This window comes from Sorex araneus, chromosome 3 (genome assembly GCF_027595985.1).
Source record: "Sorex araneus isolate mSorAra2 chromosome 3, mSorAra2.pri, whole genome shotgun sequence".
Taxonomy (NCBI): domain Eukaryota; kingdom Metazoa; phylum Chordata; class Mammalia; order Eulipotyphla; family Soricidae; genus Sorex; species Sorex araneus.
In genome coordinates, this window is record NC_073304.1 from 194708311 (window position 1) to 194722750 (window position 14440).

At 61.5% G+C, this 14440-nt stretch overlaps 1 protein-coding gene across 10 annotated transcripts in view; it reads left to right on the top strand.

Annotated features, from left to right (window-relative positions):
• MYO18A (myosin XVIIIA) overlaps positions 1-14440 on the top strand; it is a 106594-nt gene that overhangs the window by 71122 nt on the left and 21032 nt on the right. For all 10 annotated transcript variants that reach the window (XM_055133999.1, XM_055134000.1, XM_055134002.1 and 7 more), the window contains 13 exons: positions 792-978; positions 1197-1446; positions 4551-4660; positions 6518-6583; positions 8617-8745; positions 9354-9497; positions 9820-9909; positions 10044-10163; positions 10265-10376; positions 10743-10870; positions 11088-11242; positions 13444-13567; positions 13663-13863. In XM_055133999.1, the coding sequence (XP_054989974.1) occupies positions 792-978; positions 1197-1446; positions 4551-4660; positions 6518-6583; positions 8617-8745; positions 9354-9497; positions 9820-9909; positions 10044-10163; positions 10265-10376; positions 10743-10870; positions 11088-11242; positions 13444-13567; positions 13663-13863 (1816 nt within the window). The remainder of the gene's footprint in view (positions 1-791; positions 979-1196; positions 1447-4550; positions 4661-6517; positions 6584-8616; positions 8746-9353; positions 9498-9819; positions 9910-10043; positions 10164-10264; positions 10377-10742; positions 10871-11087; positions 11243-13443; positions 13568-13662; positions 13864-14440) is intronic.

Consider the following 14440-nt stretch of genomic DNA (forward strand, 5'->3'; position numbering starts at 1 on the left):
GGGGGCAGGGGCAGGCAAGGTCGGAGGAACCTTCCCTGGATGTGGCGGATAGTAGTACCCAGCAGACACCCCTGGCTTGGTGGCATTTGTGTCCCATTGGGGGAGCAGATGACACCAGACAGCACTGGGTGTTGTGTATGTCAGAGCAGGGTCTCACGGCCTTCGCCCTGCGTGGCTCCCTTTCAACCCTGTTTCCTTCCCGTGGCCCCCTGTCCTACCAGTTGGGCCCCCTAGTCTCATGCTGTGACCCCCTTATTTATGTGATTTTCAGTGGTGGTTCCCCGGGAATGTTCTGGGGGACCTTATGGCCCCCAGTTGGCGAGGCTGTGTTAGGTGTTGGCTCCGATCTCCTGCTGTGTTGGAGACTCCCGTTCTCCCCCCAGCCGCCGCCCACTCCTTGCCCAGGATGAGCAGAGCAGCTCAGCCCTCTCTGTCTGCTTGGCTCCTGCCCGGCAGTATCTCCGGGTACCAGGCACAAACGGCCCGGGAAAATGGCCACCTCTGACCACCGTGGTCTGCGGGGTGCTGCTTGGTGTGTCAGAGCAGGAACGGCGCCTGGAATGTGCTTCTTCTTCTTCTTCTTTTTTTTTTTTTGCTTTTTGGGTCACATCCAGCGACGCACTGGGGTTATTCCTGGCTCTGCACTCAGGAATTACCCCTGGCGGTGCTCAGGGAACCATATGGGATGCTGGGAATTGAACCCGGGTTGGCCGCATGCAAGGCAAACGCCCTACCCGCTGTGCTATCACTCCAGCCCCTGGAATGTGCTTCTTTCCCGCCCTCCTTGGCAGGAAGATCATCAGCAACCTGTTTCTGGGTCGGGCCGGCAGCGCCACGGTGCTGTCAGGCTCCATCGCAGGCCTGGAGGGCGGCTCGCAGCTGGCACTGCGCCGGGCCACCAGCATGCGCAAGACCTTCACCACGGGCATGGCGGCGGTCAAGAAGAAGTCCCAGTGCATCCAGATTAAGCTGCAGGTGGTGAGTGTGCCGGGAGAGCCAGGGGCCCACAGAGACTCGACCGCCCCTGGCACCACCTCCTTCCTGTGCCCCCGCTATGAGTGGCCCCCGGGCCTCCTGGGGACACGTGGTCCCAGTGAGGCAGCCTCTGGTCTGTGGGGCACTGCCGTTGGTGGGGGTGGGCACCCTGGCACCAGCCCCTGCTCTCGGGGCGCTGAGCCTTGCCCTGGCCTTCTCAGGATGCCCTCATCGACACCATCAAGAAGTCGAAGCTGCATTTCGTGCACTGCTTCCTGCCCGTGGCGGAGGGCCGGGCCGGGGAGCCGCGTGCCGCCTCCTCCCGCCGGGTCAGCAGCAGCAGCAGCAGCGAGCTGGACCTGCCCCCCGGGGAGCCCTGTGAGGCCGGCCTCCTGCAGCTCGACGTGCCCCTGCTCCGGGCCCAGCTCCGGGGCTCCCGCCTGCTGGACGCCATGCGCATGTACCGCCAAGGTGGGCCTCTCCCACCCCACCCCTGCTCAGCTCCACTTCCCGTCCCTCCCAGCACGCCCTGCTCCCTCTCCCTCCTAGCCTGCTGTCTTCCTTCCCCTCACCCCACCCCAGCTTCTGTGTTCTGTCCTCTCCCTCCTCCCTTCCCACAAGCCATGTGGCCCCACAAACCCCTGAACCCCTCTCCAGCTGGTCAGTTCTGCCCACAGCAGCAAATTCAGTGCCTTGGCACTGCCTGCCCTGCAGTGGCCACTATTTCCAGGAGTGGGCAGGTGGCTAGGCTGCTCCTCCACGGAGATGCTAAATCTTTCTAAGGTACTTAGCATCCTCCATTTTTTAATATAGGGGTGCAGGGGAGGTGAGTCACCCTCTGTGATGTCCAGGGCCTATTCCTGGCTCTGTGTTCAGAGTCACGTCTGCCACATGGGGTGCCGGGGATCAAAGTGAGGCTGATCACGTGTAAGGCGTGTACTATCCCGGTACTGTTTCCCTGCCCCAGAGAGACCATTTTTATGGGCCCAACTGGAGGAGAGGGCAGAGAGGGTGCGGGTCACAGTGCCTGATGTCCCCAGAGTATTCAGTGCACCAGGCATGATTCTAGACTCACCTCATGCAGGAACATGGTTTTGTTTTGTATGTTTGTTTTTTTTTTTTAATTGGCTTTTTGGGTCACACCCCACAATGCTCAGGGATTACTCCTGGCTCTGCACTCAGGAATCACTCCTGACAGTGCTCGGGGGACCATACCGGATGCCAGGGATCAAACCTGGGTCAGTTGCGTGCAAGACAAATGCTGTACTTGTACTAATGCTCTGGCCCCACATAGGAGCATGTTTAATCCTCATGAGCAGCTCGGAAAAGGTAGGAATTGGGAGCATCCCCTCGTGCAGAGTCTGAAGTATAGAGAGGTCAAGGAAAGGTCAAGGTCAATGTGAATGTCACCGCTGGTGGCTGAGTGGGATCTGTGTGGGGGCCTCGCCTGGTGACTGCCTTTCCAGCAGGCTGTGGGGAGTTGCAAGCTGCCTGATTTCGGCCCGTTTTCCCTTAGTCAGGAGAGCAGCCGGGGTCCTGCCTGCTCGGCCTCAGGCCCCCTGAGGCGTCCCCACAGCCGCTGCAGTCGCTTTTCCTCAGTAGCCAACCCAGGAAGCAGGGTCCTTGCCCTGCTCGAAATAAATCATCGATCTGTCCCCACGTCTTGATATGGAGTTGGTGTTTATTATTTCAAAACCAGATTGTTACCGCTCTGAACCAAAATCAATGTGCTTTACTCAAACAAGCAGATCGATGAGGCCAGCAGCAGCGCCCCCCGCCCCCCGCCCAGCCCCCAGCCTCCGTCGATAGCGCTGATGATTAATTAAGATGCCAGGCGTCTGGACCTGCTATCCTGGCCCATCAATTTAATTGCAATTCAGATACAATCAATAGCTCACTTTGTCTTGGCCCCTCTGCGGCCCCCGCCTCCTGTTTCAATTATCAGGCACATGCATCAGCCTCCTCTCAGTTGGAGGGGTTCCCAGAGCACACTACCCCCCGCTGTCAGGAGCCCAGCAGAGGCCAGCTCTGTGCCAGCCTCCCGCAGCTGCAACGCCCATGACCGCTCGCGCCCCCTCCAGGGCCTCCATTTCCATGTCTGGAACATGAGTTGTGTCTGGTATGGCCCCTTTGGGGGTTGAAATCCTGTAATTCTGCAGGTTTGAGTCTTGAGATCCTGAGTGGACTTTGGGTGACCTGCCAGCCTCCATGACCCTGCTCCATCCCAGAGCTGCCTCGCCCCCCCTCCTGTTCCCACCAGCCGCCCTTGGTCAAGTCCAGACAATCGGGGGTCTCTGGTTCAGATGACACTTGGGGGAAAAGAATCGACAAGTATTAGGCTAGAGCCATAGTATACCAGGTTACATGCTTTACACACAATTGACCCAGGTTTGATCCCAGCATCCCATATGGTTCCCTGAGCTCCACCAGGAGTGGTACCCGAGCACAGAGCTGGGAGTAATCCCCGAGGACTGCTGGGTGTGGCCCCCAAACAGACAAAAATACCCAAAGAGTTTACAAGATTTTTTTGTTTGGTTTTACTTTTGCACCATACCTAGCAATGCTCAGGGGTACTCCTGGCTCTGCACTCCGGAATCACTCCTGGCGGTGCTGGGGAACCATATGGGATGGCTACGTGCAAGACAGGCACCCTGCTTGCTGTACAGTTGCTTTGGCCCGTGAACTGCCATTTGAAATGAGAGTTGGGGGTTCCCATTTACAGACTTGGAGAGATTGGGTAACTTATCGAAGGTCACAGGCTATTAACGGGGAAAGGCCAGTGGGCTTGGGGCTGTGGCTCAGTCGTAGGGCACTTACCCCTGGTGTGTGAGGCTCTGGGTTCAATCCCCAGAACTAAAGGGGAAAAGAGGGGGGGTTACAGAGAGATAGTCCCGGGCTTAAGGCACTTGCTTTGAACGTGGCCCACCTCAGTTCAATCCCCAGCACCACATGTAGTGCCCCCCGCCCAAGCACTGCAGGAATGATCTGGGTATGACCCAAATCAGATTCCACCCCCCCAGCCCCTGGACACGTGTGCTCTGATGTGCCGTTCTTTCTCTCTCATTAAGAGCTCAAGACATGAAGGATAGCACAGCGGGTAGGGCATTTGCCTTGCATGCGCTGCCGACCCAGGTTCGATCCCAGCATCCCATATGGTCTCCCGAGCACCGCCAGGAGTGATTCCTGAGTGCATGAGCCAGGAGTAACCCCTGAGCATCGCTTGGTGTGACCCAAAGAGCAAAAACAAACCAAAGAAACAATCATAGATCTCTCTGTGTTATTGGGGAATCATAGACTGGGAGGGCCAGAAAGCACCCGAGGATCACTGGGTTTCTGGCTGAGCTTCCTTCTGGGTGAACTGCACCGGCCTGTCTGGAAAGGGCCTGCTCCCTTGAGGCCTGCAAACCGCTGTGGGCAGCCCCGTTGTCCACTCAGCCTCCTGCCCTCACCCCTGCACCCTCCTCTCCTCGCTCCTTGCCCTGGCAGTTCTCTGCGCCCCCCGAGCCTGGGCACCGTGCCTACTGGGGTGTGCTGGGTCCCAGAGCCATGACCCCTCTGGTCTCTCCCCACTGCAGGTTACCCCGACCACATGGTATTCTCCGAGTTCCGCCGCCGCTTCGACGTCCTGGCCCCACACTTGACCAAGAAGCACGGGCGCAACTACATCGTGGTGGACGAACGGCGGGTAGGTCAGGGCCCACCCGGTCAGCCTGGCTGGAAGGGCTGTCTCCCTGGGTTCCGGACTGTCGCCGGGGGTCCCTCCTTCACCAGCCTGAGCCCAAGGCCTCTCCCACATCCCCAAAAAAGAGGGATCTCTGCAGAATGACCTGGAAGTTCTTTTCCCAAGCCCACTGAGTCTCATCCCTGGAGTCACCTCTGGGTCACCTTAGTGTTTATGCCCCTGGCCAGTTCCCCAGTCCCCTCTGCCTGACCCTTGCCTTCCGGCTTCCCACTCATGGCTACACCCAGTACTTTGTGCTCCCGGAAATCACCTCCTCCAAGATCCTGACCCTGGCTGGGCCTCTCCGGTGCCTCCTGTCGGTGCTTCTCACGCCTCTTCCCCCAGGCCCTGAGGCCTCATTTCTGGACAGTCTCTGCTCTGCCAGCTCCCTCTGACCCCGCTGCCTCTCCCTCGCCAACCCTCTCAGTGCTCCCGAGCCTCCCCCTCGCCTTTCTCCCACCCCCACCCTCACCCTCTTCTGCGTCTGCCCTGCTGGGTTTCGGGATCCAGGGACTGAGGGGGCTGTGGCAGCGTGTGGACCTGAAGTGCTTCACAGGCTCCAGCCCCCACGGGACCTGGGAGGGAGGGTTGAGGTCCCCAGGGCCCCATCCTGACCCGCCCCCCCCTTTCCCTCATCCCAGCACCTGCGGTTCGTCCTCCCGTCCTCCTTTCTCCTGCACACGCCCTCTTCCCTGCCTCTGAGCGCTAATAAAACAGGCCCAAACTTCCCCCGTCTCTGCCTCTCCACCCTGCTCCTGTGTGGGTGGGGGTTCAGCCCCTCAGGAAGTCTTCCCTCTGGTTCCCCGGAGCCTGCCCCCTTCCTGCTCCCCCTCCTCTCCTCCTATGCGGGCGCCTTCCCCCTGGAAGGGCATCCCCGACATTGCTCTGAAGGAGACTCCTGCCCCCCGCCCGCTCCCCAGCTTCCCTCTGCCTATGCCTGGCACCGGCAGCTCTCCCCCCGGCTCAGCTCCTTGTGCCCCTCCCGGTCCCCCAGTCCGTCTCACCTTCCTTGCTTGGTGTCCCCAGCCTTCCCTCCAAGCGCCTCGCTCTTCCTGACAGGTGTCCCCTTGCCCACAACCTACACTCGCCAGCCCCACTCCCATTCTTGGGTGTCTGGGTGACCCCGAAGCATCACCTAGAGCGCAGGCCTCTTCTGATCACAGCTACGTACCTTTCTATGCAGCCGCTTTCTGGAATTCCCTACCTGAGTGCCTTGGAGCATCCCAGACTCCGAGTGTTCAAACCCACCCTTGTCCCCTGTGGCCCCTGCATCCCTCCTGCTTTTTATTTAGCTCCTTTGGCACAGGCTCAGCTATGTCCATGGAATTACTGCAGAGATATGGTGGCCGTATGCTTTGTCCTCATGCCCCTGGCATCTCTGTGAAGCGTAAATCTCGTCTCATCCCTCCTGAGACAAGATGACCCGGCACACAGCGCCTGTTTTGGGCGCCAGCTCCTCTCGGCAGCGCCTGTGCCGCAGGGCCTCTTGGGCTGAGCCTTGGGGCCTTCGTTCAAGCTTGTTCCTCTGTCTGAGGTGCTCTCTCCCCGACCCCGCTAGTTCTTCCTGGCCCCCAAGACTGGCGCTAACAGCATCGCCCCCCGTAGGCCTCCCAGGGGGGCTCCTGATGGCAGGTGCTGCCCCGCTACAGACATCACCAGTTCACTCTCCCTCATCCTCTGCTCTGACTCCGACTCAGAGCCTGACCCTGGGGGTGCCCACTGGAAGTGCTTGTGAAATAAGCCCCGGGCTGTGATGGGGGCGGGAAGGATGGTGCCTCGGGTGCCCCCTGTGTCACGTCCTGATGCGCCTCCTGCCTGCAGGCTGTGGAGGAGCTGCTGGAGTGCTTGGACCTGGAGAAGAGCAGCTGCTGCATGGGCCTGAGTCGGGTGAGTGGTCCCAGCAGGGTGGGCCGGCCCGCCTGGCCTGCTCCCGCGCTCCCCGCTTGGCCCCACACCCCGGCCTCCCAGGACCCCTCCTGGGTCTCCCCTAAACTTGCCTTGCCCCCCACTCTACGCTCTGCGATGCCCAGTGCTGTGAACATGCCTTTGGCCTGAGTTCCCGTGTGGGCGATGGGGGAGAGAGAAGAGAGCAGAGAACACGCCGCCGCCTGCCCCCAGCCCAGTGCTCATCTGCACAGAATGAGCGCAGAGGGGCAGGCCGGCCCGCCCAGCGCCACCCACCCAGGGCCAGCCTGCACCGCGCTTCCCAGCCCAGGAGGCTCTAGAGGCCGTGTTGCAGCCGCACATGGGCTGGGAGCGGTTGGGGGTCTGGCCTGTGCGTCTGGGTCCCAGGGCCTCGCAGGGATGCAAACTGGAGGAGGGTGCGGGGCGCGCCCTCCCCTTTGCTCTGCGCTCAGAGGTGCGGGGCATCCCCTGCCATCTGCCCCTCGGGGCTCCATCTCCCGTCCCCTTGCCGTGTGTCTGCACATCCCATTTCTGTCCTTGCGGTCCCTGCTCTGTGCTTTCCCTGCGGGGACTGTGTGGTCTCCTTGCTTGGGTTTTATCTTCCCTTGTTCTCTTGCCTCTGTTCTGGTCTCTGCTGTCCCCACCCCCGTTCTGCTTCCCTATGTCTCTGCTGGCGGGGGTTTCCCTCCGTTGGGTCTCCGCCGGGTGGACTCCTGACCTGCTGACCCTGGGGGAATCCCTACACCTGGGGGCTCCAACACAGTGGGAAAGTTGAGGCTTGGGTAGGGTCCAGGGCCCACGGGAGGGGCTCAGCCCCATGTTGGGATTTAGGGGACCGGGCTGGCTTGGTCCCAGCCAGCCCCAGGGGACTGGGTTTCTGTGGAGCCTCTGAAGCAAAGCTCTCGCAGCAGAAAGTTTGGGGTCCTCTCCTTGTCCTTCCCCAAAGCAAGGCCCCCGGAACACTGTACCTGCAGGTTCCGAGTGTCCTCATGGACATCCTCTCTTCTCTCTGCACACCCATGCAAGGCAGGGATGGGGAGTCTCATACACACACACACACACACACACACACACACACACACACACACACACACACACACACACACACCCTCTGCCCCCCGCCCCCCATCACTCTTGGACATGCTCTCTTCTCTCTGCACACCCATGCAAGGCAGGGATGGGGATTCACACACACACACACACACACACACACACACACACACACACACACGTCACTCTGCCTTCACGGAGGGATTCTTTCTCTGCCTGACTCTTCCCAACCTCTCCCCACACCCCCCTCAGCAGGGTAGGCCTGCCTTCCCCTGGCCAGGGCAGAGGAAAGGCTGGGAAGTGGTGGGGGTGCTGCCCGCCGGGCTCCCTCCTCTCTGCCCTCTCGCCCCCAAACCTGTATGACAGGTCCGGGACTGAGTCAACAACCCCCCTTCTTCAGGAGATGAAACCCGGGGGTGGGGGTGGGTGTTGGCATATGAAAGTGGAGCCCAAAATGAAACTGAGCAGAGGGGGGTGGGAAAGGGGCGGCACCCCACTGCCCTTCCCCGCCCCTCCCCTGCTCCCACCTGCTGCTTCCCAGGCATCTCCAACACACGCCACCCGCCTCACCCACTGCCCACCTGCCGGGCCGCTGGGTGCCAGAGGCCACGGAGGAACCTGAGGTTAGGCCCTGCGGGGGCTGTGGCACAGGGGGCACCAACTGCCCTTTGGGAAGGCCACTGTGCGCCCCCCCCCCCCCCGCTTCCTCTCTTTCCATCCTTTCATCTCTCTTTGGAGCTGCCTTACCACCTTCCTTCCCAGGGACCCAGCCCGCCCCTCTCCCCTCCCCTTCCCGGGCCTCTTGCTCCTTCCCTGTCTCTTGTCTCTTGGACATTTGGATTTTCAAGTTCTGCCCAAGTCATAGGCGGTGTTCTTCGACCCGCCGGGGTCCTGCTGCCGGCTCTCACTCTGCCCTCCTGACCCCCCTGCCCAGTCTCCTGCCTTCAGCTGGCCCCTGTCTGCAGGTGTTTTTCCGCGCGGGCACGCTGGTGCGCCTGGAGGAGCAACGGGACGGGCAGACCAGGAGGAACCTCACGCTGTTCCAGGCGGCCTGCAGGGGCTACCTGGCCCGCCAGCACTTCAAGAAGAGAAAGGTGCTGTTCCGGGGTGCCCACCGGGCAGAGGGGCGTGTGCCCTGGGGTGGGGAGGCTGGGCCTAGGACTGTGGGCATGAGGGAGAGAGGCGGGGCCCCAGCTCAGGGCCAGGCGAGGAAGGGGCAGCTCTGTGCGCCAGCCCAGCCATGGGCCCCAGGCAGCCTGGTAGGAGGCCCGTGGGGGTGGGAGGGAGCGGGCCCCGGGTAAAGGTGGGCTCCGGATCGCAGGCTGCTCCATGAAGATTAAGGAGCTGTGTCAGCGACTCCTTTTCTTATTAGCAAGTCCATAAAACAGCCAGCACCACCGCCTCTTGTGTTTCAGCAAGATTAGGTTTTATAGCACATCTAGGCTAGGGTGCTGGAAATAATCAGGCAGCAAATAAAGCAGATGAAATTATTCCTAATGACGGCGGGGCCAGGCGCCCCCGCCCCCCCACTCTGAGGGATGGAAGCAGGAAGGGTGCTCCCCCCACCTTTCCTCAGTGGCCTGGGGAGTGATGGGTGGGGTCCAAGGCCAACAAAGTTCCCAGGCCCCTGTGCTGGTGGGGAGGCCTGGCAAGGACACCACAGCTCCTTGGGACTCAGTGTCCATCCCTGCCCCCCACTTAGATCCAGGACCTGGCCATCCGCTGTGTGCAGAAGAACATCAAGAAGAACAAAGGGGTGAAGGACTGGCCCTGGTGGAAGCTGTTCACCACTGTGCGGCCCCTCATCGAGGTGCAGCTGTCCGAGGAGCAGATCCGGAACAAAGACGTACGAGCAGCGTGGCGGGCGCTGGGCCGGGCAGGAAGGACCACATGGACCAAGCCTTGCTGACTTGGTTGGGCCCCTCCTCGCCCCTCCTTTGCTCCTGCCAGTCCAAAGGCCTCCCCGGAGGTGGTGGCCCAACCACCAGGCAGCCTCCAGGCTTATCCAGCCTCTGTGTGAGGGTTGGAGAAGTGTTGGCTTCCTACTCTGTTCACAACCGAGCCTGTTTTACCAGCTTCTGGCAGCCCCTGAGCTCCGACCCCAGGCCCCTCAACCCCCCACCCCTGCAGTCCTTTAGGCTCACTGTGTGCCCCTTTCTGCACCCCAGGAGGAGATCCAGCAGCTGAAGAGCAAGCTTGAGAAGGTGGAGAAGGAAAGGAATGAGCTCCGGCTCAACAGCGATCGGCTGGAAACCCGGGTGAGTGGCACCCGACAGACCCCCGGCTTCCACAGGGGGCCATCCAGGAGCCCCCTCCCCACCCCCGTGCCCCACGCACCCGCTGTTCCAGCTGAGTGAGGCAGGCACTCCAACGGGTGGCGACTCCTCCCCAGATCTCAGAGCTGACATCGGAGCTGACCGATGAGCGTAACACGGGAGAGTCCGCCTCGCAGCTGCTGGACGCCGAGACCGCAGAGCGGCTCCGGGCTGAGAAGGAGATGAAGGAGCTGCAGGTGAGGCGGGGAGCTGGTGTGATGGCTCTGCTGGGGGCTAGTGCCCGTCTACTCTCCCCCCACGCCCCCCCTGGACCAGCTCACAACGGCCTCTCTTTCAGACCCAGTACGATGCACTGAAGAAGCAAATGGAGGTGATGGAGATGGAGGTGATGGAGGCGCGTCTCATCCGGGCCGCCGAGATCAACGGGGAAGTGGATGATGATGACGCAGGTGGGTCTGGGGCCTGAGGAGCACCGACATCCCCCAGCCCCGGAGCCACGGTCCTGATCCGGACCCAACTGCCCTCTAGTGCTCACGCAAAGCTGAGGCAGCAGGAATGGGAGAGCACGTGCTCATCAGTGCAGTGGGTCCCCGGGGGGCTGCCCCAGCCATGCTCCTGACCGTGTCTGAGGCCCTGGTCCAGTGGTCCCCGGGGTGGAGCTGCCCCCATAGCCACCGTCCACCCGCCAGGCACCTTTCGGAGTCACTAGCCGGCTCCCCCTACTACCCCCTCCCCGTCCCATCCTTCTTCCCCTCTGAGGCCCCTGCTCTGAGGCCTCAGCCGCTCAGGGCTCCCTGGTGTACGCCACCCCGCAGGCGGCGAGTGGCGGCTGAAGTACGAGCGAGCTGTGCGCGAGGTGGACTTCACCAAGAAGCGGCTCCAGCAGGAGTTCGAGGACAAGCTGGAGGTGGAGCAGCAGAGCAAGAGGCAGCTGGAGAGGCGGGTGAGCTTGGAAGGAGGCAGCCGGGGGACGGGGAGGGCGTGGGGCTGTACCAGGAGCCCCGAGCCCGACCAGAGCAGCACCTTCAAGTGCCGGGGGAAGGGCAGCGAGCCAGCTTCTCCGTGATGGGTCCCCTTCCCTGCAGTTCCCCACCTCCTCGACTTCATCCCTCTGCTGCGTGGCCCCTCTGGCCGCTGAACTGCACCCCTCCTCTGCCTAGCTCGGGGACCTACAAGCGGATGGCGAGGAAAGCCAGCGGGCGCTGCAGCAGCTCAAGAAGAAATGCCAGCGGCTGACGGCCGAGCTGCAGGACACCAAGCTGCACCTGGAGGGCCAGCAGGTCCGCAACCACGAGCTGGAGAAGAAGCAGCGGAGGTGTGTGGGGGCTGCCCCCCGGCAGAGGAGGGGGCCACAGGCTGACTGCACCCCCTCCGGGGAAGGCGAGTGAGGGGCTCACACCCCCACCCAGTGTCGGCCTGTCCCCTGGCCTGGGCCCCGTGAGCCGGGGCATCAGGCTGGCCCCGGTAGGGGGCCCCACCCAGCACCCCATCTCTCTCTGCTGGCCACGCACACTCCTTCTGACTGATGTTGTTAAACTACCGTGCCACTTCCATCTCATTATGGTAATGACGCTGGGGAGGGGCGCCCTCGCAGGAGCAAAATCCAATCTAAATTAATTTCCCTGGCTGGGGTTGGGGCTGGGACGCCTTTATTAGCAGCACCGAGGAACCCACACACCCCGGGAACCATGGGGGGCCCCGGGACCAGGCTCGGAGCCCGATTGCCCCTAGCAGGGAGGCTTCTCAGGGGAGGCTCCCAGGGCCTGGCTGGGGGGGTGGTCAGAGGGACCAGGGGGGCCGCACAGTGGTTCCTGGTGGCCCTCAGCTCCCTGGGCCCCCAGCCACCTCCCAAGAGTGAGCTCACGCGTTCCTCCCGCAGCCGGCCCTCCGCAACCCTCTTTCTTGTCTTTACCCCCACTTTCCTCTTAGCACCCTCAGCAGGACCCCAGTTCCCAGCACCCCGGCAGCAGTGCTGCTCGCCCTACTTGCTGTGCTCCCTGCCGGGCAGCTTATTAGCTTTCAACTGCCCGAGTTTTCTTCCCTTTTTTTGTTTCCAGGGGTGGGGGTGAGTGTGGGGGGAGCTGTTCAATTTTCGACAGAAACCTGATTAGCTATTCAGGGTAGGTGCTAAGAGGAATTTCAGCAATTTGCTCCTTATTGAGAGAGTCACTGGGCGGGAAATAGAAGGCTGGGGGTGGCAGGGGACACAGGAAGCTGCCCTGCGCGCGTGGACCCAGCACCCGCTGCAGCACACGGCTGGCTTCTGGCCCTGGTGGTAACAGGGGTATGGCTGGGGCAGGGCCAGAGGTGGGAGTCCGAGTCAGCAGCAGCTCCATCTCACGTGACCACATCGGACTGCAGAGGGTGAATTGGGGGCCGGGGAGAGAGCTCAGTGGTCAGGGGCACGTGTTTGTCTCTACAGGGACACAGGTTCTCTCCCCCATGTGGCATGGCCCTCTGAGCACTATCAGGGTTGCCAAGCCTAAGCAGTACCATATCCCTTAGCTCCAGACCCGATGTTGGTAGAGTGTTACTGAGAGTGGCCCCAGGGCCTCCTGAGCCCTGCTTGGAAGCGCACCCCAAAAGGAAAAAAACCCAAAGTGTGTTGTACCAGACAGGACAGTCTGTCCACTCTGCACCTCTGCATTCCCTTCCCCCACCCCCCACCCCACTTTTTTTTTTTTGGCTCTTTGGATCACACCTGGCAATGCTCAAGGGTTACTCCTGGCTCTGCACTCAGAGTTTACTCTTGGCAGTGCCCAGGGGACCATACGGGATGCTGGGGATCAGACTAGGGTCAATTGTATGCAAGGCAAATGCCCTCCCTGCTGTCCTATCCCTCCAGCCCCAGACTCTGCACCCCCTTGACCCTCAGTCTTGCCCTGTAGGAGTGAGAACATGAGCAGTGCGCCAGCCTCTTCTCCAGAAGCACTCTGGGGAGAGGGGTTGGGCCACACCTGCTGTGCTCAGGGCTTACCTGGCTCTGCACTCAGGAGTGATCCCTGGCGGGACTCAGGGGACCATATGTGATGCTCGGGATCAAACCCAGGTTGGCCACATGCAGGACAAGTGCCCCACCCACTGGACTCTGTCCTGGGTCCCTCAAGCCTCACTTTGTACCTTGTGCAAGGACTCCTTGGACCTGCTCCTTTTTTTTTTTTTTGGCTTTTTGAGTTACACCTGGCAATGCACAGGAGTTACTCCTGGCTCATGCACTCAGGAACTAACTCCTGGTGGTGCTCAAGGGACCTTATGGGATGCTGGGAATCAAACCCAGGTCGGCCATGTGCAAGGCAAATGCCCTACCTGCTCCTTGAGACGTCTCCCTCCCCCACCCTGGCCTGGTGACCTGGATGCTCAGCAGAGCCTCAGTGACCATGACCCCAGGTCCAGGCCCCCCCCCAGTTCCCACTTGGCCCTTGTTGTGCCCCGATTCTGGAGACCCAGATTGACCCACGGACCTGGGCTCTTGCCCTGTGTGATGGGGACTCCCCACCTGCCCCCCCCACACCCCAGGTTCGACAGCGAGCTCTCACAGGCGCATGAGGAGACCCAGAGGGAGAAGCTGCAGCGGGAGAAGTTGCAGCGGGAGAAGGACACGCTCCTGGCCGAGGCTTTCAGCCTGAAGCAGCAGCTGGAGGTGCGGTGGGCTGCCCGTGCCCTTGCCCTGCCCCCCCCCCCCCCCCCCCGCAGGCCCACAGCGGCCCGGGCCTAACGGCTTCTCTTTTGCTCCAGGAAAAAGACATGGACCTGGCAGGATTCACCCAGAAAGTTGTCTCCCTGGAGGCTGAGCTCCAAGACATTTCTTCCCAAGAGTCCAAGGATGAGGCGTCTCTGGCCAAAGTCAAGAAGCAGCTCCGAGACCTGGAGGCCAAGGTGAAGGACCAGGAAGAGGAGCTGGATGAGCAGGCGGGGACCATCCAGATACTGGAGCAGGTACGCGGGGGCTGAGCCCCAGGAGGAATGTGGCCAGGCAGGCGGCCCCACGCCCCACTGCAGATGCAGGGCCCATGCCAGAGGATGTTCCCACACACGGTCCTTCATTCACTCACATGCCCACAAAGTGTTGAGTGAGCACCTGATCTGTGCCAGCCACAGTGGGGAGGTAATTAAGCTTTTAGGCAGCTTTCCTGGAGAACAAGTCTTGGTTGAGCTGCTTGTGGTGAGGGGCTCGGGATGCACAGCAGCTGGAAGTCACGAGTTCCCCCTGCCCGCCACAAGACCACTGTGGAGGCCCAGGGAGCTCGACCTCAGGACGCAAGAGGAAAAGCCACAGGATTTGCCACTCGATGCCCCCCCAGCAGTCATAGTCTGGGCCAGTGCCAGACCTTTCCCTCTTGTCCTCGGGAAAGCTGCTGCCACGGGAGCAAGCTGGCCCCGGAGCAGACAGAAGCGGCGGCGGCAGAGATGTTTTCTGCTCCTGGGCCTGGAGAGAGTCACCTGTCAGAGTACAGGGGCAGGGCTGGGGGTGCTTCTGGGAAGGGAACCCCATGCGGCTGCCTGTCTCCACCAG